The sequence below is a fragment of the Embiotoca jacksoni genome, unplaced genomic scaffold (genome assembly GCF_022577435.1).
Source record: "Embiotoca jacksoni isolate LCO1_2020_lvr unplaced genomic scaffold, fEmbJac1.0.p SCAF_5, whole genome shotgun sequence".
Taxonomy (NCBI): Eukaryota; Metazoa; Chordata; class Actinopteri; family Embiotocidae; genus Embiotoca; species Embiotoca jacksoni.
In genome coordinates, this window is record NW_027185403.1 from 21,465,496 (window position 1) to 21,486,666 (window position 21,171).

A 21,171-nucleotide genomic window follows, 5' to 3' on the forward strand; every position below is an offset into this window, starting at 1 on the left:
AACATGTCTTCTGCTTTTCACACATTTAAGACTGGATTCACAGCAGATTGGTCACAGACTGCTTGGGAAGTCTCCAAAAACTGCTCAAAACACATCATTGACCCACACTATCACTCCATTTGACATGTTCCTTCACTACCATGAACACACTCTGTAGTTTATTTAGCCTCGGCTCCACCAAGTACGCCATCTTGCTGCTGGAAACTCATCCGATAATAATCTGAAGTTCTTTGGAATTGATATTGAACTGTATGTTATTTAACCTTTTTATATGAAAATAGCAACTGCAGTAATAACCTCTGAAGTTACAGAAAATTACTGCAGCAGAGCCCTAAACGTATTAAACCACAGCTAAAAATACAACACATATACTTCAACAAATACATTATTTGACTTGTTTGTCAGAATTTGGGACTCAAATGCATAACCAGAAACACAAACATCAGAAACAAAAATCTTTAATGAAGAAGGTGCAGAAAATAATAATCAGAAGACGCTCAGTCAAAAGACAGTCCATAGTCCAAAAGACAGGCAAGAAGATTCACGCACAGAGGTACCAAAGGGAAAAGGCGAGACAGACAGAGGACAAGGAAAAGACAGGTTGACAAAACTAAACAACTCCAGACTAAAAGGGACAGGAAGAAACTGATATGACAAAACTAAACAACAAGGACAAGGATGAAGTGTGACATTATTTGCTCTTGTTGAAGCATACTTTCTAAAAAAAAAGAATAAAAAAAAAAAAAGCTACAGAAACTACTGTTGTAGGAAACCTAAAATAAACAATGTAAAAAACATGTTTGTGATTAATTTCTGAATATGTAGAACAACAGGACTGGACATTCTATTTTCAGTATATGATCACCATCTTATTGCCAGAAGGGGTTAGTAGTTAAGTACATTTACTACTTAAAGTGGTACACCAGATATGTAATGAATACAAATAACTGAGGACAGATCGTTGGCTGTATATAAAAAGGGATGTTAGAGGTCGGCTCCCAAAAGCCTCCGGCTCCACAGACTCCCGTTCAACTTCTCTGAGTCAGTGAGTAATTTCAGCGTTGTTAGCTAAAGTCACTCCTTCTTATTAGTTTTCTGGAGGTCCATCTGAAAATAATCCCTCATTCATTAGAAAATAATCCTTAAAAGAATAGTTTTTTGGGGGTGTGTCTGTTTGATTGACAGGCCTATGGTGCAGTCAGGTTACAGCTCTCGATGGCCGGGGTTTAGTATCGGCGGGATTTCCAATCAGATCGGTCAGATCCACCGCTGGCTCCTCCCCAGCTCATCCAAATATGGTCACTTTTGCTGGTAACAGAGTATTTCTTGCTTTTACTGCTGTTACTTAAGTGAGAGAGAGATCTGGATATTTCTCCATCAGTACGAGTCAGTAGTCAGAGACTATTCTCACCTGTGCTTCCACTCCGGACGAACATCACATATCTTTGCTCTCGCTGCACCGCTGCTGCCTATGTTAGATTAAAGGTCTGAGCAGTAAAAACCTGGTGATCTTAACACTGCTTTATGATCTGCCCTTTTTTTACTGCTTACATTAGACATTCATAAACTGCAGACGGGGTCCCAGAGTGAAAGACTGCAGGCCTCTCTTTCTGCTGATGACGTGTCTTGTCTTGAGACTAGATTTAGAGCAGCGTGACAGATTGTCGAGGCGACCTTCTTCCCAGTGTGCCCCGCGCTTTTCCATTACTGCATTTCACTTCATTACTGTACAAGTTTTACATTTAATCCTTACAATTTACAGTCCAGATTGTCTACCTTGGGAGTAAATCAGATTTAGAAACACTGCTTGTATTATTATGAAACTCCCACTTTTGCCACTATTAAAATATCGGTGAAAGGAAAGACAAAGGAGAGAAAATCTCCCCTTTCATGGGGCTAATATGAAAAAAAAGGAGTGTGAAAATGGTATTTTGCTAACAGTTTTGCATCAGTGCTGCTGCTGGCAAACAGCTGCAGGATAACTGGTAACTGTGATACAAACAGGCCAAAGCCGGTGGTCAGAGAGCGAGAACGTCCATGGAACATTATCAGAATGAGGAGAAAACAAGCCTCACCTGAGCAGCATTACCTGCCTGTTTTATGAATGGGGTGCAGTTACTTTTTAGTCCAGATGAGGGCGACACATCAAACACTAAATTCCGCAGCGGAGGAGACATTCCCAGCAGTCACAGAGCTGTGAGGGACAAAACAAGAGCAAAAGAGTGGGGCGGCACACAGATCCCTTTAAAAGACATCATAAAATGCTTTATGGTAATCCAAGAAATGGGATTAGAGCACACGAGATTCAAGGTTTTTCCAGCGTTTGGACACAGGAAGCAGCGTCTCGGCCACATGGCCAGACTACCAACGACAGCTGAGACGGAAGCAGGGGCTTTGCCAACTGTCTGGCTCATTCTCTTGTATAGGCCTGCTTCCCTCAGGCCACTCACAGCCAGTGTAGGAACATGTCCAAGACTGTCAAATATCAGCACACATTTGCAGTCCCGTGTATTAATCTGCACACACACACACCGAGGAGGAGCGCTCGGTTTGCTGTTCACACGTAGGCTGCTTTGGAGGTGGTTTATAGGAACTCAACCACACCCCAGTTTGGAGACATTGATGTGAACCAGTAACTGGAGAGGGGGAAATAATTGAGACCATAAAATGTCCCTAATTACCGGCTGGCTTTGTGGAGTGGAGGGGATTGTATCAAAGGACTGTCAGAGCAGCACAAATGCAATTCACTTTTCAGACATGTCAAAAACCCTTCGTGTGTATACTCATTTGTACAACGGCTTATTGTCCAACTTAATATATTTCTCAAACATTGAATGAATGTGGTTTCAGTTTAAGACAAAGTATTTCATTCAATTATGCTCCTTCCAGGACACAAATATATATATTTTTTTTACTGTAAAAGTTACCAAAGTATTTACCTTTACAGATAAATAAATCACATCAAAACACATGATGCAAGACAGTGAACTGCTGAATATGTACATTCTCTGTTCTAAAACCAGTCTTTATTAGCACGTGATGTGACGTTTATCAACACATATTTACAACTATTTCTTCCATGTTATGATTATGCACTGACACGTTTTTGAAGGCTCGTCGTAGGCCGTTAGGCAGCGACGCTCGTTTTCACCTCAGACGTTGCCATTTGACAAAACAATTGGTTGAAAGCTGCAGAATAAGGCAGTAAGTGGATCTTAAGTATTGTCAAATGTTATCTCTGAAATGGATACCAACAAGCGCAGAAAAGCATAATTTGGAAATATTAACAATACACACCTGCGATGCACCAAACGTCATTGAAAAAATGTCCTGAAAACTGCTATTACCTGTACATCCAATTTGTTCTTTGGTTTACTGCATAATAAGATCTTGTTACAAATTACAATGACTGTATTCAAAGTAGGAACTTAAACATTTTGTTTTGGGTGTTGACTCAAGAGTTGATAACCTATTTGTTGGTATTTGGTGTTGAGAATTATACAATTCATAGTCAGGCATTATTACATAAAGTTGTAAATCATACAGTGCTGAATGTTACAGTGCTGATGAGCAAAGACACTTAAACGTCTAGATTTTAGGCACAAAAGTCCTCAATTAACAACTAAACTATGACAATAAGCAATAATTGTACATTTTATTTTGAAATTATGTGGAGCATAATCCCCAAAAATATATATATTTCTATTTAAGCAACATTCCTATCATATATTCTAACAATATATGATTCACCCTCGCTGTTGCATCATAACCATCATCATCATCACCATATTTAAACAAATCCAGCCACACTGCGGGGCTGGGCGGATGAAATCCATACTTCCCGTCTTGCCTTTCTCCAACCCTGGTTTTATTTGTGCGTCACTTGGCTCCGCCACCTGTTGCAAGAGGAAACCAGAGGTGAGGCTTCCGGTGAGGCCGAACACTGTCAGGTTTCAGGTCCGACTCCCTTTTCTCCCAAGGGTGTCAGCTGTATGGACAAGAGCGCGGGCACTGCGCCATGCTGCCACTACACTCAGCCCGGGACTCATCTCGCATTCAGAGGGTTCATAGATAGATAGATAATATTTACATATATATCTTGACGATTATTCAAAGGAGATATTTTACAGGCTACAGTTGGAGAGATGCGATTATTAGAAGTAGTGGTGTTGCTGTACCTTAAGGCGGTCCTCTCCTCCTCCTCCACTGCTCCTCCTCTCCTCCGCTCCATCCATCTCTCCGCTTCGCTCCGCTCCACTCCCTTCTCTCCTGCAAACACACACAAAATGAGTTGAACCGCGTGAGCCGCACAAGCCTCTGATTGACTGATCCCCCACCTCCTTCTTCGGTTTTTCCTTTTGCAGCTCGTCTAACTGCAGCACTCTTGAATAATAACTCCCTCTCCTTCTTCTTTCCTCTCTCTCCCTTTCTCTCCTCTATTTAAAATGCCGCTCACAGGCGCGCTCCCGTTCCCGATTTTAAGCACACACAGATTCTCTCTCTCTCTCTCTCTCTCTCTCTCTCTCTCTGTGTCTCTCTCTCTCTCTCCCTCTCTCTCTCTCTCTCTCTCTCCCTCCAATCGGACCACGGAGACGCGCTCGATCGGGCCGCGTCGACCAAGTCAAACCCAATGCAACGATTTGGCAGGTAAAGCTTTTTTTTTTTTTTAAATCACCCCCACCACCAAGTCCACCCACACACACACACACACACACACACACACACACACACACACTCCCCTCCTCGGTTTTCATCAGCTTTGATCTTGATCCCCGTGGAGGTTACACAGGAGTAGGAATAAAACAGGTGAGAGCCTTCTTGTGTTCAAATTAAAATTATAGTAAAAATAATATTTCAGAGGTCATAATACAGAAGGAAGACATGCAGACGTATAGGTGTGCGCCCCACATAATGGATCTGTTTCAAGGTCTGAAGTTTATTTTTTTTTCCAACGCGAGAGACCCCCCCCCCCACCACCACTCCTCCTCCTCTCTCTCTCTCTCTCACCTCCCTCCCTCCCTCCCCCTTCTCTCTCTCGACATCTCTGCATTCTCCTCTTTTAGTCGTGTAGGAAGCTCAGTGAATGCGGCTGCAGAAAGAGCCAGCATACTTATGCGCCTGACACGGATACTGTTCTGTCTTTACAGGAGGGGGGAACACAAGCTTGGTTTCCTCCTGTTTGACTCCCCTCCGTTACTTCGGCCTGGATATTTGTTTTCTTTTAGGGGGACGTTTTAAAAATCCTCACATTCACTCATCAAGTTTATTTCGATGGCATTTTCTCTGGATGGAAGCGAGAGAAAACGCGGACTTTCCAGCTCCTCACTTGCACCACAGCGGACTAAAGGCTGAATAACTGCATTATTCATTTTTACGCACCGGTTTCTGTTGTCCTGACTAGTCTCTCTTGTTTCTCGCCGCTTTTTCTTTTTTTTTTTTTTTCTTTTAATCCGGGAAAGGAGCTTCAATATCGCCACAGCCCTTCATTTTACATCCGTCCTTTCTTAAATTCCCTCCCGTTTGATGAGACTGAAATAATCTCCTCTGCCTGCAAACAAACTGAAGAGAAAAGAACTGTTTTGCACAAGGACTGGATTTATGATGCCTGGATGGGAAACAGTGAAGTGATATCCTGATGGGAGCGTTTTGGCAGCTTTTGCCCTCTGAAGCATTATCCCGGTGCGCAACTTCGCTCGAAACAAACCAGTATTTATTTATTGGATCGTTGGGGGTTGCTGAGCCGAGCTGAAGCCAGGCGCACAGCGCTGGCCACACTCTCTCCCCCATTTTCTCTTTTACACTCCTTTGCTCTTCTTCCTCATCCAGTTTCCCATCAAATAAAAAACTCCAAGAATGACGGACTCATTTCACCGCATCACCGTCCGCCTTGCGCCTTTTTTCACGCCTTGGAGTCGCCGGACGCGCCGTCAAGATCTCTGAAAGCTGTGTGCCTCTCCCTTTCTCCCTCTATCTCCCCGTCCTTCCCTATCTCTGCCTCTTTCTCCCAGTCTCTCTCTCGATCTCTACTGCGCCCAAATGAATGCTCTCTCATGGAGGTAGGACAGCCACCTTGGGGACCGAACGACCAGAGGGGTGATTTTTCCAAGCAAGAGGAGCCCGTCAGTAAGAGACGCATCGGGTGAAATCGGACCCCCCCCCCCTCCTCCTCCTCCTTCCTCTGTTTCTCCATCTCCACCGCACCCCCACTTCCAGTTTGCTTGGCTCGTGTTGATCTACAGGAGCCTGCATGGGGATATAGGCGCTGAAGAAACCTTGTTGCGCCCTATAACTGCCTGCATTCTACTTCAGCTGGGAGGACTGTTTGCGCACGTCTCCATCCATGTCTCACCAATGCTGCCCCGTGTCTCCAGAGGGAGCCGCATTCATTATCACCTCAGCTTTGGGTAAGTCTACTTTATTTAAATTCCACCTATGTTCATTTTAAATGACCTGATTTAAAAAAAAAAAAAATCCATTAGTCTACCAACATTTTAATATCTTCCTCTATTTGGTGTCAAAGGTAGAAAAATGGTTCTCCGGGTGATATATGGGTGCTGCTTAAAACCTCTCAATATGTCAGCAATGGGCATAGACCCAATTCTTCCTCTTCCTTTTTCTCCCACAGTTGCTTTGCTAAATAACCTGAATGTGCAGCTCAGTGGCACTGTTGTCGGCTTCAGCTGAGATCCCCATGAAAAACACAACTGCAGTTTGACTTTGATTTTGTTGAATCTGCTAGGGGAGGGGGGGGGGTACGTCTGCGGTTCTTCAATATTTTCAAGACAATGCTTCATGCTTTGGATGTCAGAATAAGATGCATAGATGGGCAGCAGTTCATGAGTTTGGTTAATTTCGAGAAAATGTGGTACTTTTCCTGCAGGACCGAATAATCTGCATTAAACATTTGTGTCGTCCAGGGATGAGGGAGAAGCAGTGTCAATGCCAAAGCCTCTCACTCAAATGATTCCAATGAAAAAGTGCAATAATTGGAAATGTGCATCACTACGGTAGATATTGTAGTACGCTGTTTATACAGTAAAATATCAGAATAATATATCTCGTGTCTTTTATTAAAAAGCATGCCAAAATTGATGAAATATTGCAATTACAGTATAATCAATCTACAATATGCATTTTGATGGTTTGCTTTCTGTGTGTTTGTGTGCACACATGCTTCTCTGGTCTCGTATGTACATGTGTGTCTGTGTGTGTGACTGTGCATGCACCTCTCTCTTTTTTTCTCTCCAAAGGTTACTAAATGGTTTTCTGGGGGAGGATTTCTAACCGGCGAGATGCTGCTCGTACTCCTGCTGGCAGCCTTTTCTTCTTCCATCTCCGGCTCCCTCTCCTCCTCCCTCTCCTCCCCCTCCATGTCGGACGGACCCCCGATGGTAGACCCGTCCGCCTCGGACTTAATGGCCGAGACCTGCAGCGCCTGCTCCTGCATGTCGGTGGAAAACGTGCTGTACGTCAATTGCGAGAAGATCACCGTCTATCGACCCACGCAGCTCATCCCCCCGGCCTCGTCTCTGTACCACATGAACTTCCAGAACAACTTCTTAATCATACTCTACCCAAACTCGTTCCTCAACTTCACCCACGCAGTGTCACTGCAGCTGGGGAACAATAAATTGCAGAACATCGAAGGTGGTGCATTCATGGGGATGAGCGCATTGAAACAGCTGCATCTGAACAATAACGAGTTAAAGGTGCTACGAGCAGACACTTTTCAAGGGATAGAAAACTTGGAATACCTCCAGGCTGACTACAACTTGATTAAATACATCGAAAAGGGAGCATTTAACAAACTTCACAAGCTAAAAGTGTTGATCCTGAATGATAACCTCATACAGGCACTTCCTGACAACATATTTCGCTTTGCCTCGCTCACGCACCTGGATATAAGGGGGAACAGGATCCAGAAGCTTCCATATTTGGGGGTTCTGGAGCACATCGGGCGCATTGTAGAGCTGCAGTTGGATGACAACCCCTGGAATTGTACCTGTGATTTAGCACCTCTCAAGGCATGGCTTGAAAACATGCCCTATAATATTTTTATCGGCGAGGCCATATGTGAAACACCGAGTGACTTGTACGGGAGGCTCCTGAAAGAAACTAACAAACAGGAGCTTTGTCCCATGGGAACAGGAAGTGATTTCGATGTCAGGATGCCGCCCGCACTGCCTGATAATGGGCAGTTTCCCTCCAAAATGTCCCCAACCACTGTGGCTCCTCTTGCCACGAAAGCGCCAAAAACCACTGACTCATCTAAAATTTACGGTAATGGTATTGTGGCTGGTTTACCCCCTTTTGGAAGAAATAGCCAGATTGTTTCCTTCCAGACAAGGACCCCTCCGTTGTTGTGTCCACAGCCGTGCAGCTGTAAAGCCCACCCTTCTGACTTCGGCATTAGTGTCAGTTGTCAAGAGAGGAATATTAAAAATCTAGCCGATCTCATTCCCAAACCCCCAAACGCCAAGAAACTTCACCTGAGTGGGAATTACATCCGCGACATCAGCCCGATTGATTTCCAAGGGTTTGAGGGTTTAGATTTACTTCATCTTGGCAGCAATCAAATTGTCACAGTGCAGAAAGGTGTGTTTGCTAACCTCACTAATCTGAGGAGACTGTATTTGAATGGAAACCAACTTGAACAGTTACACCCAGAAATGTTTTTGGGCCTCTCAAACCTGCAGTACCTGTATTTGGAATACAATGCCATAAAGGAAATCTTAGCGGGCACGTTTGACTCCATGCCGAACCTCCAACTCCTGTATCTCAACAACAACGTTCTGCGGAGTCTCCCCGCCTACGTTTTTGCGGGTGTCTCTTTAGCTAGACTAAATCTGAAAAACAACCACTTTATGACCCTGCCTGTGAGCGGTGTCTTGGACCAGCTGCGGTCATTGACCCAGATAGACCTGGAAGGGAACCCGTGGGAGTGTTCCTGCGATCTGGTCGCCCTCAAACTCTGGCTACAGAAGCTAAGTGATGGAGTGGCTGCCAAAGAGGTGAAATGTGCCTCCCCTGTGCAGTTCTCCAACATTGAGCTGCGCCTCTTAAAAAATGAGATCCTGTGTCCGAGGCTCGCGAGGCCGCCATTTGTTCAGACGAGCGCCACCCCCATTTTGACCTCAGTGTCACCTGCCGGAGTCGGCAAAGCACCACCGGGCGGACCTGTGCCTCTTTCAATTATGATCCTTAGCATCCTCGTAGTGCTGATCCTTACTGTGTTTGTGGCCTTCTGCCTTTTAGTCTTTGTCCTGAGGCGGAATAAAAAACCCGTGGGAAGGCAGGAGGGGCTCGGGAACCAGGAGTGTGGCTCCATGTCGTTGCAGCTTCGCCGCCACAGCCACAAATCTGGCAAAAAAGGCTCCATCCCTGGAGACGACTTGGGAGGCGAGACATTCATCCCCCAGACCATCGAGCACATTGGCAAGAGCCACACCTGCGGGATGGGACGCTCCTCAGACATGGACGCTGGCTTCAAGTTTGCAGACTCGCAAAGGCAGAAGATCATCCTCCGGAACAGCGCCGACAAGGATAAAGACTCACTTTCCACCCTGGAGCGCAACAAACGCCTCAGTACCATCGATGAACTTGAGGAGTTTCTCCCCAACCGAGAGCCCAGCATGTTCATCCACAACTTCCTGGACAGAGGAAGAGATTTCAACAGTATAGGGATGGGCGGGTATGAAATTCGCTACCCAGAGAAAACCTTGGACAAAAAGATGAAGAAGTCGTCGCTGATAGGCGGGAACCACAGTAAGATCGTGGTGGAGCAGAGGAAAAGTGAGTATTACGAGTTGAAAGCCAAGCTCCAGGGAACGCCTGATTACCTGCAGGTGCTCGAGGAGCAGACTGCACTGAGTAAAATGTAGGGATTGTTGTGTTTGATTTTGTGCATCAATTACACACATGATACACAAGGAAGTCAGACACACAGACAGGCAGACAGACAGACAGCCAAACACATCTGCCTTTCTCTGATTCTTTATCCCCCTCTATAGCCGCACACACACACACACACACGCACACACACACACGCACGCGCACGCGCGCGCACACACACACACACACACACGCACGCACGCACGCACGCACGCGCGCACACACACACACACACACACACACACACACACACACACACACACACGCACACATACATCATTCAACTCCCAGTTCTCTCGCCCTCTGTCTTCATCTCTCTCTCTCTCTCTCTCTCTGCAGCCACACACACACACACAATACACACATGCAGCAAAAAGTGCCTTCTGGAAATCCTTAATGACCAATGCAGAGATGGACAAAATGGCTCCACACTACAAAGCTATTGCTAGAATCAGCGTGGATGTATTTCACAAGGAAAGACCTTTTGGATTATCCATGCCACTACACGTATGAGTCCCGCAAACACACCACAGGACACCCTAAAAAGCAACCAGACAGTCGTAGTATTTTTGCTGCTATTGAAATGGGTACTTATCTTCTTATTTTTTTGTCGTTCTTGTTGTTCTTTTTCTCTTCCTTTTGTTTTTCCAACCAAATCAAAGGGTCTTGAAAACAGTGCTTGAGAATATACCTCGCCATCTTCAGCCCGTTTAAAAAAAAAAAAAGAGAAAAAAGAAAAAAGGAGTGAGTGTTGGTTGTTCCTTTGTTCTGGGAAGTATCCAAAATCGGTATTCTCGGATGAGATTAACAGAATCAGTGACTCAATGGATGCTACTTTGCTTTCATTTGATTTTTGTATCATTTGTGGGGATGTCTGTTTGTTCTTGGGGATGCTCTCTGGAGTCGGCTGCAGACTCTCTGCCATCTTGTCTGGATTACACACCAGTAGCAGGACACCTGCTCTTTGCCGGGAGGCTAAACGGCTCCTGTTTTCCATTCATGGGAATTGGAGGCACTGCGAAACTCTTTTGGGGAATGATTTCATGACTTGTTTTCTTTGTGTAAAGAGCCATGTTAAATATAGTGTCTTCTGAATGGAGTTGTGTTTCTCTTCAAAATTGCTACTTACAGTAACTGTATGTTTTGGGTGAAATCTAACGGCACATACACTGTCAGAGGACATTGTTTCTGAAAAATGAAAAATGAAAAAAGAAAAAAAAAAAAAAGGATAAAAAATTACAAAGCTGCTTGCCATGTAAGCGTAACCTGGAATTTATTTTGTAAGTCTTACATTATTTGTATCTGTGGGACTGGTTTGTAAATTACAAGGAAAGACAAACATCTACACAAGAACACACTCATACTGTACGACGGAGCATCATCATCAAGAGACTACAAGCCACAATTGTCAAACAAACCGCAAATATGATTCAATCGGTGATCCACCTCCCCTTGTCAGCTCTCAATTCGTAGTAAAAAAAACAAAAAAAGATTTAACAACATAGTTAATTTATTTTTCTATGCAGGATTATTTAAAGAGTTATTGGTATTATTTAAAAAATAATAATACACAAAGAGTGAAAAGGACTTGACAGAACGACGCATCAGAGCTAATTCAGGCCACCAGAAGTGACTGTTGAGTCGATTCAAGGGTTTTTGTGTCTCTCAGTTTACTGAGGAACTCGACCCGCCGGACGAAGGGTTGTGAAATGTGATCTGTGATGTTTCCTTTTTATTGTGTCGCACGACGAGCCGAGGCCTGAGAGAGTCTGTGAAGTTTCAAGCCGTTTCCTTATTCTTATATCTCCCACAGTATCTTGTAAAAGGTTTCTTATTAACATTATGCAACCAAAATAAATGTGCATTAAACTTGATATGCTTCTGGAATTGTTGGGATTGGGAAAGGAGACATCTCAGAGGACAAGGGAAAGCTACCAATTGAGGCTCTAAATTGTTAGATCAGGACAGAGTCATATCGTAAAACTCCATGTGCAATATTAGTAAAAATGCTCAGTCATGATGGCTTCAGATAATTTTATTTAATTTATTTAGTTTGAGGTTATATTGTCAAGACAGGTTCTATTTCAAAATTCCTTTATCAACTTAACTCTATCCGGTCCTTATTTAAAAAGTATTGTTAAGTTAAAATTATGAGTGTGTATTGACATTACAAATGAATAGAATGTATCTTGGAAAGTATAATAAATACAATTTTCTATTGGTCATAAATCTCCTGTATATTGGTTAATTTTCTCTTGTATAATCATGTTGAAATCAAGGTATTAAAATCGGCACCTATTTGCACTGTGTCCCCCCCTATTTCTTTTAGTTACCATCCTCTTGGCTTCTTCTAGGCTGCTTTACTTTGAAACTGCCAAATCCCTCATTTCCCCGCTTTGAGTTTTTCACAGTACAAGATTGTCTGACAGCTCAGTGTTAGACAGACTACAGCTCAAGTGACAGAATGTTGTACTAGTTTTGTTCATGTACAAAAACTGGCTGCCCTTCAAGCATAATATACGATTGCTTAGTCTGTTTAGTTTGAGGAAACTGGCTGAGGGAGCTTGGAAACTGTTGCTTATGAAACCATTTACGCTTCTTCTCACAGAGTTAAAAATGGTGTCTTCGGTGTGGACGTGCCTTCAGCCAAGTCTCAGTTTAAGCAACTTTTCATGCCAAACTAAACATCTTAAGCTTGAAAACATCATTTCAAGATGCATATGTGCTGTTTTTGTGGTTTATGTCATGTAATGCTCTGAAAAAGATATGACCAAATATTGCATTTATTCATGGTAATCATTTCAGATTCTTTTATCCATTTCCAAACATCATTATTTTCCTTTTCTTTTCAGCTTTTTTTTTTTCCGTCTTTTTATGCCAACCTTATTGTCAGCGGTTATCAGAGTGCCATCTGTTTTTAGTCACCTATCAAACATTCATGTGTGTTCCATTTTAGGGTTAAAAATTCAGATTTACTGTTTCTCCGTTAATCCAACCTTTTGGGCTTTTGGGAAACCAAGTAGCAGAAAGTATGACTCATCCAGACGCCAGAGAATTGTCCTCATTAATTATTAATACCCAAGGCAGTTATGAACTAAAAAAGGGATATGGGGAGGGAGGTGGTGGTGGTGGTGGTGGGGGAGGGTGTGTGTGAGGGGGGGGGGGAGCGGGTTTGAATCTGATATGTCCACCCCCTCCAAACTCTCTTTGCCATCTTCCCTTCCTTTTTTGTCATGTCTACCGTACTGCTCTGTAACGGAGCAGAAATGTAATTTAGATACTTCAAACAACTAGATTCAAATTGGCTGGATAAGTGTTGTTTCTGTCCAACATTTTACTGCAGTGACTTGGCTCATGAGCAGGGTTCTGTTCCTGGAAGCTCTGGGGGTCCTTGAGGGGCTACAGTGCCATCACTAGAAAACAGAGAAATTAATTATTTTTACTGTAAGTTAACTCACTAGACATTAGTACAATGAAACGTGCACAAAAGCTTCTTGGTTGTTTTTCTTCTTTCTGTCTTCCTCTCATCACGGCTGTTATCATCCCACCTGCTGTAGAGACAGTTATGCAATTCTGTGCTGAAACTGTAAACTGTAAACTGTAAAAATCATCTCTGCTGTGCCTCAGAGTACATTCTTATCTGAAGGAGTTGCTTGGTGAAATGCATGGCGATTTGAGAGGAGGGATTTAAGGGGGAAACAGTTGGTAAAGCCCTGCTGGGAAAGGATTGTCAAGTGTTGACCACAAGGGGCGCTGTGAGCTAAGAACACAGCAGAGAGTGTGAAATGGTGTGACTGGACTGCAGGATCACTGAAATGACACAATTCAGATTATATTTGTAGTTCTGCCTGATTGTCAACCATTGTTTTGTGATTTTAAAGAAAAAATACACATCACGGACACCATAACCTGCTTTTCATTATGATGATGCTTTTTATGTCCAGGAATAATTTATAAATTCTAGCATTAAGTCAAGGTATACTAACAAAAAAGCAACAAACAGATCAAAACTAAAGGGACATGTGTAGTCAAATCATTAAACAAAAAAAAAAAGATTAAACAATAAACAATTTGAAATGATGTTTAAAAATAATCTACATTTTTTTGTGATTGGTTTTGAGAACGTATTCCTCAAAATCTACAACTTGTTCTGTACTGTAAAATTCTCAATGCAGCAGTGGTTCATGGTTTACACATTACATCTGAACATTCTCAAGATGATTACTCAGATAAGAAAGCAACAACAACAACAACAAAAATGCTACAAAACCCTAACCTTATTGGGTTATTTCAAAATGAAGTGGTTCACCTGCCAACCAAAGAGTGTGTCTAACTAAGAAAGGTTGGGAGCCACTATGTTACAGTACAGCCTAAAACAAAGAGCCAAAGCGGAAAGTAATCAACACTTTATTTCAACGCTTATTCTTTGCATGAAGGACACATTTTTATGTTCAATTCTGTTTCAAACTGAGTGAAAAATTGCAGCTTATTTATTGTTCAGCAAAATGCAGATGAACTGCTTTTTAACAGTCCACTTCAAACTGTCTCAGCGGCACTTGAATGCAGCCTGAAAGTTGCAGGAAAAAAATAAATTCTAAGCCGTTGAGATCTGAGTTTCATTTCTGTCTCACCACGGAAAGACAATGTTACAAAGGATTAATATACGTGAAAACTAGACTGCTTGTAGTTGGGTGCAATTGTTATCTGTGAATTCAGTATGTTATTTCATTTCTCTGGGGGGTTTAATTTCTGTCTTTATAGCTCTTTCCACTTTGTTGTCATAATAATGTTGTTTTGTAGTCTGGAATTTCTTCCACTTCTTCCTTTCTTGGATATTCCCCTCAGCTTTCTTCCTCACTGTTTGGTCTCTCATTTGTCCTCCCTTTTCCATTTTGTTTTCAAATTTAAAATGACCAGAAATAACAGATTCACTTCATTATAATAACAGCCACTGTGGAAGCCTCTTTCCTGCAGTGTAAATGTGTGCTTTGTAAAGCAAATGTCTGCCCTCCCTTATCTTATTTGTTCCAAGTGTGCTCCATTTGTCTCCACAGTGTTGCAGTCAGTTCTCTTTTCATGGGCAATTCTATCCAGAAGAAAGGAAGTCAGACACCAACAATGTTAAGTTTTGAACGTTGCGATTGGTAAAATATGTATTTTTTTGTTTTCATTTACACTTGTTGACTGATGGTGACCACTCAATAGTCTAACCCTAACAATGTTTATTTGTCTTTCATTTTTACCTTGAGTACCTTGAAAGTTAGAAAAACAACATTTTCTAAAATGTATGACCATCTTGCACATACACAATTCACATTTTTGTTTGATGCTTTCAATATTTTACTATTAAATGTATCTTTCATTTAATTTCCCCAAAATTAAGCTCTTACTTATTATTGTTGTTTTTCTTTTTTTTTTCTTTTTTTTTTTTTTATCTTGAGCTTAATTTGAAGGATCACACCAGTGGGTTTGAAAACTATAAATCACGTATATAGTACTCATACTTGGCTTGTCATTCACAATGTGTGCTGTGCATATTTTGATTTTTCCGTTGTATTTGTTTACATTTCCAGGCAGTTATTGGTTGCCAGTTATTTCTGTAATGTTGAAAAATCAAAGAGCAGAATGTTGAGAGTGGATTTTAATTTGTCACCATAAACATCAAGTCTGCATTTTTATACAAAAAAATACAGGTCATGTTACATTATTATTGTATCATTGTGCAGTTTGAAGGAGCGGTTTTGCATGACAAACATATTACATGTCACAACAAGTGTTAATCAAGCTTTAAAAAAAGAACATTATATTTACTTATGTTTTAAAAAGTCTGAAAAAATAACCCTGATGATGTCATAATGATGTAATAAGTTTCATCTTGGACTGGGGTTTAGACCTCACTTATGAACTCGGAGTTTGTAAGACGTCAATAATTACCAGGCAAGAAGGGTCGAACAAAATTTTGTTATAAAGTTGCATTATGGGAAATGCAGTGTCTTGTATTTATATCTGGAAGTAAATGTCAGTGTATTTTGTCTTGGGCTGGTTTAATTTTGATGATTTTAGTTGTTATTGGTTTTTTTTTCTGAATCTGTTTTTGCTGATTCCCCCAACGTGCAATGAAAGTGGAATGTTAATTAATGCAGACGGTTTTGCATTAGTTCGCACAAGATTACCTTCATACATTTATGTAACTGTGTCAAAAATATGAGTGCAGACTTGATGGATTGCACATGTGCAAGCTTCAAGAGTTGGCTGATAGATTTTCATATAAAGCCAGCAATTGTATGTATTGGTAGAAAAGCATTTTCTGAAAAAAAAACAGATAAATTGTTTGCAAAATAGTAATAATAATAATCTTATTGGAAATAATAGTCATTTGAAGTCAATTGACCAGAACATGCAAAATCACTGGTATGGTTCTTCAAAATAAAGTGTATTCTCTTTTGCGCTGCATCAGTAATAAAGGCCCCAATGGTTTGTTCACCAGAATTAAAGAAGTTAAAAGAACAGTTCAAATATTCATTGCCCCATCAGGCTTGAATGCTAAAATCCCACATAATTAGGTACATTCCATTACAAAAGCTTTTACTCATGATTCTAGTTTGTATTAATGCGGTATTTGCTTTAATTACATTTCTATTTTCTCTTTGACACCTTATTAGACTGTGAGGGCACATTTGTAGCAGCGGTGCCTCATGTCTGCTGAATGCCAACAATGTGCTCAGGAATGGTACCGGGGCATTTTGGGCATCCGCCACGGTCAGGCGGCCATTTGAGAAGGGATGAAAAGGGATGGCATCTCCCTGGTTACTGCAAATTACTCGGTGCATCCCCAATGAGAGCAAAACAATGCCTCGCCTTCCCAACAGCTGCCTCATTAAACGTAGACAAATCCACCAGTGCTGCTCTGTTGTTGCTGCTTGGCTGCCATTTTCACACCATTTAGTGACATTCATAGAAGGCGATCACAGAAAGTCTCCTGTCACCTGTCGGTTGAAGCCGTCACAGCCTCAGGGTCAGCTTGTTAAAACAAAAGCTGGATGAGGATTGTGTCATGCGTGGCTTCCTGTCGTTATACAGAAGGCTTTGCGTGTGTTTCACTAGCCCCTGTGGTCATGAAACTTAAGCAACTTTGTGCAAACGTTCCGCACAGGCTCAACACACTTTCACAAAGCAGCAGCCAAGTGTGATGTGTTCAAATCTTCCATTTCCCCCCTTTCCCTGCCTTTAATTTAATGCAGGCACGTATTAAAGGACAGCACTCTCGTAGAATTTCACAGCCCCTACAGGGCCTATTTGGCCTCCACACCATTAAATTAATTTAATTTTTCATTCAAATTCAGTCCTTTGAATACAACTTTTTTAGCACCAGCTTGGTCTTAAAAGGATAATGAGTTCCTTAACAAAATGAGACGTTCACATTTGAAAAAAGTGACATCCACTCTTTCAAAATAATAGAGTGAACTAAAGTAAAACTCTGTTCACTGATAGTACTATTATTTCATGTGTCTGAGGCTTATACTTCCATTCAGATTATGAAGGAAGCTTTTGATATCATTTTCATCAGTGTTTTCATTGTTTCATACGGTGTATTTATTCCCTTCTTTGTTAAATCAATGGCAAACGCTGCTGTCCACTTTTAGTCCAGTGGTGTAATTACTTGGGTTTTGTTGGTGCCTGGTTCTCATGAATGCGTATTTGTAGCAGTTTAGTTGGCGCAAAATTACCTGAATGGATTGTATGAGTGTTGATGTTGGATTTTTGTTGTGGTGGTGCATTTGCTGCCCTTCTGTCAACAGTTTGTTGAGATGTCTGTCGGTCTTTTTTATGAAGTGAGATAACGTTGCTGTCAGTAATTCCTCACATCTTGGAATTACAAGTCTGTGAACCTTTTTGTTTCAATGATGTGAGGTGAACTCAACTTAAAGCCAACCTTCTCTGAGATAGGAATGTCTTGAATTTAAACTCTGAATGGAGGTGAAACTGAATCAAAAGTATTCATTGTAAAGAGCATCTAATTTCCACAGCATGCTGCTCTGTTGTGTGCAGTTAATATACAATCGACTCAAAATACCAGATCAAACTGTGACATTGGACAGTCACTGTCAATTAAACGTCACAGACAGATGCCAAATTGTCTGCTAATGAGTTCATGAAGCTGTTTCACCACAGGGGAAAATAATTACTATTTAAAAGTGAGACTCAGCTCTATTCTCATCCATTTTGAGTCTGTTTTTTTTCTAAAATACAGACAGTATTTTTTTTTTTGCTACTGTTGTTGTTGTCATCCCCCTATCCAGTTGCCTATACACTGATCAGAGCTAAAAAAAAACAAAAAAAACAATTAAAAGTAACTATATTACAATCCCAATGCCAATATAGTCGGGACGCTGTGTAAAATGTAAATACAAACAGAACGTGATAATTTGAAAATCACATAAACCAATATTTTATTGCAGATCGACAAAAGACAACATATCAAATGCAGAAACTGAGAAATGTTATTGTTTTATAAAAAAAAAAATATATAGGTATATTTTGAATTTGATGCCAGCAACATGTCTCAAAAAAGTTGGGACAGGGTCATGTTTACCACTTCTTCATTTTACAACAGTCTGTAAATGTTTTGGAACTGATATCAGTTTCTGGAGTTTAGGAAGTGAAAGGTTGTCCTATTATTAAGATTTAATTGTGGCTGCTCAACAGTTCGGGGTGCAGGCAGGCCAGTTTAGCATCCAGACTCTTCTACTAAAGAACCTGCATTGGTTCTTTAGTAATGCTTCCTTCCAGATGTGCAAGCTACCCATGCCATGTGCACTAATGCATCCTTGTACCATCACAGATGCTGGCTTTTTAACTGAGTGCTGATAACAAGCTGGATGTTCCCTCTCCTATTTAGCCCGCAGGATGCCAAGTCCATGATTTCCACAAAGAATCTCAAATTTTGATCAGACCTCGGGACAGTTTTCCACTTCACCTCAGTCCATCTTCAATGATCTCGGTCCAGAGAAGGCGGCGGTGTTTCTGGATCATGTTTCTATCTGGTTTCTTCTTTGGAGAGTTTTAACCTGCATTTGTGGACGCAGCGATGAACTGTGTTCACAGACGATGGGTTTTTTTAGAACTTCTTCTTAGCCCAGACTATGTTTTCCACTACAGATTCATGTCTGTTTTTTATGCTGTGCTGCCTGAGGGCCCGAAGATCACCACCATCCAACATTGGTTTTCAGCCTCGTCCATTATGTTCAGCGATTTCTCCAGATTCTCTGAATCTTTTAATGATATTATGAACCGTAAATGATGAAATCCCCAAATTATTTAACATTACATTGAGGAACATTATTCTTAGATTGTTGCACTACTTTCTCAAACAGTCTTTCACAGAGTGGTGAACCTCTCCCCATATTCACTGCTGAGAGACTCTGACTCACTGAAATTATATTTTTATACTCAATCATGTTACTGATCTGTTGCCAATGAACCCAATTAGTTGTGAGCTGTTCCACCAGGTGTTTTTGTTTAGCTTTTGAACAACTTTTCCAGTCTTTTGTTACTCCTCTCCCAACTTTTTTGAGACATGTTGATAGCAACAAATTAAAAAAGAGCACATATTTTCATAAAACAATAACATTTCTCTGATTCAAAATTTGATATGCTGTCTTTGGTTTCTTTGCAATTAAAGTTGGTTCATTTGATTTGCAAATCATTGCATTCTGTTTTTATTGAAATTGGACACAGCATCCCAACTTTTTGGGAAATGGGGTTATACAATTTAATAATAGTTTATAATAATGTGGGTTTGAGAAATGACAATGCATGTTTGGTGATTAGGCTTAAATTTTAAGAAATATTTGTTTTAATCATTTTTAATGTTAAATACTGCAATGTTTTAACATAGTTACATTTTCCATTCATCCATACTTTTTCTGTTTGTGAAATATGAAAGCATTGTTGTTCTGTTGTTTTTGGTGTTGTAAATACTGCATTGCTGGCATGTTTAGCCAATAGCTGAGATGACTTAGCTAATATCACATATTCTGCTAAATACTTTTCTTACTATTTAAAGTAGCAATGACAGCGTTTTGGAAAATAAAGTGAGTTAAAAAGTTGAATCTCACTAAATGGGCATATTTAAGAACAATTCAAATTTTTCCATTTTACGATGACTATTAAGTACGAAAGTGAATGTTTCTAAAGTATCAATTGTGTTTCTTTCTTCTCAAATTTGATTTGCACCACTCTACTCAGTTGGTTATGCTATACAGATCCCCAAACTATCATAGGAATACAACAGGTATAATGCGGAAATACTTTTACTTTTTTCTGTTTGCTTGTTTGTTTGTTTTATGGTCCAAACATCCTACTCTATCAACACTTTAGAAACAAGCAAAAAGACTTAGCAAACAAAACATTCTGCTAAACTACACTGTTAAGTAGCAATGACAGCTAATTGGAAAATATAAGTAACAGTTTTATAAAATTGACATGCTTAAGAGGAGAACTATTAATTCAAATTTATACTTGGGTAAAGTGCTAATTAAATGCATTTAGCTACTTTATATCTCTTAAGCTCAAATGCCATTTTGAATCATCAGATTTAAGCTTTCAAAAGCCTTGAGAGTCATTTAAATCCTGATAATTGGACAGTTGAGTCTTGAAAATCATTGTTAAACCATTTTGCGTTAGCTGGGGAGCAGCTGTATGTGTATGAACGCAGGGCTGTGATTAATGTGCCGCTGTTTCCCCTTGGCGTGCAAACCAACACCTATTTCTATTGTATTACATTGATCTATGGATGGATCAGTGAAGGCAAGGGAACAATTGCAGACAAGTAGAGGATACATACTTAGACCTTTGGGACTGCCCCTAGAGGTTACACGCTTGTTTGTGTGTTTGTGTTTGTGTTTTTGTTTGTGTTTGTGTTTGTGTTTGTGTGAGAGAGTGCTTTCCTGTGCTAATATCCCAGGGGAACACATCAGAAGTTTCCCTTTTGCTCGTGCTTTCACTATAGCTTATATCTTATGACAGACCCCAAGCCCTCTATGAATATACCACTGAAAAGCAATTCATGTAAATTATGTTTAAAAGTTAAATAGAATATATGTACTTTTTTATGCTAATTATGACTCAGAACACAGAAAGAAGTGACCCCGCAGCAGGACATGGACGTGTTTTCATGTCTTGTTGCATAATGCTCATGCTTCTTCTTCTCTCTTTTAAAAAAAATAAAACAAGTGTTGTCATTATTTCAAGAGAAAAGTCTGAAATTGAAATTAAAAT

General features: G+C 40.8%; 1 protein-coding gene and 1 long non-coding RNA gene across 5 annotated transcripts in view; one reads left to right on the plus strand and one right to left on the minus strand.

Moving 5' to 3' along the window:
• Nucleotides 1–442: 442 nt before the first annotated feature.
• Nucleotides 443–4,518, minus strand: LOC138211614 (uncharacterized). Its single transcript, XR_011179343.1, has 3 exons — nucleotides 4,338–4,518; nucleotides 4,179–4,269; nucleotides 443–3,896 (listed from the first exon to the last, which is right to left on the minus strand). It is a non-coding gene; the product is annotated as an uncharacterized lncRNA (long non-coding RNA).
• A 557-nt stretch (nucleotides 4,519–5,075) lies between these two features.
• slitrk4 (SLIT and NTRK-like family, member 4) overlaps nucleotides 5,076–21,171 on the plus strand; it is a 38,706-nt gene continuing 22,610 nt past the window's right edge. Inside the window, exons 1-3 of one of the 4 annotated variants that reach the window (XM_069170804.1) lie at nucleotides 5,076–6,404; nucleotides 7,251–9,792; nucleotides 10,231–12,195. In XM_069170804.1, coding sequence (XP_069026905.1) covers nucleotides 7,293–9,792; nucleotides 10,231–10,340 — 2,610 coding nt within the window. In that variant the 5' untranslated portion in view covers nucleotides 5,076–6,404; nucleotides 7,251–7,292 and the 3' untranslated portion in view covers nucleotides 10,341–12,195. Of the gene's footprint in view, nucleotides 6,405–7,250; nucleotides 10,162–10,230; nucleotides 12,196–21,171 lie in introns of those variants that run through there. The other 3 variants (XM_069170806.1, XM_069170803.1, XM_069170805.1) reach the window with 3 other exon arrangements.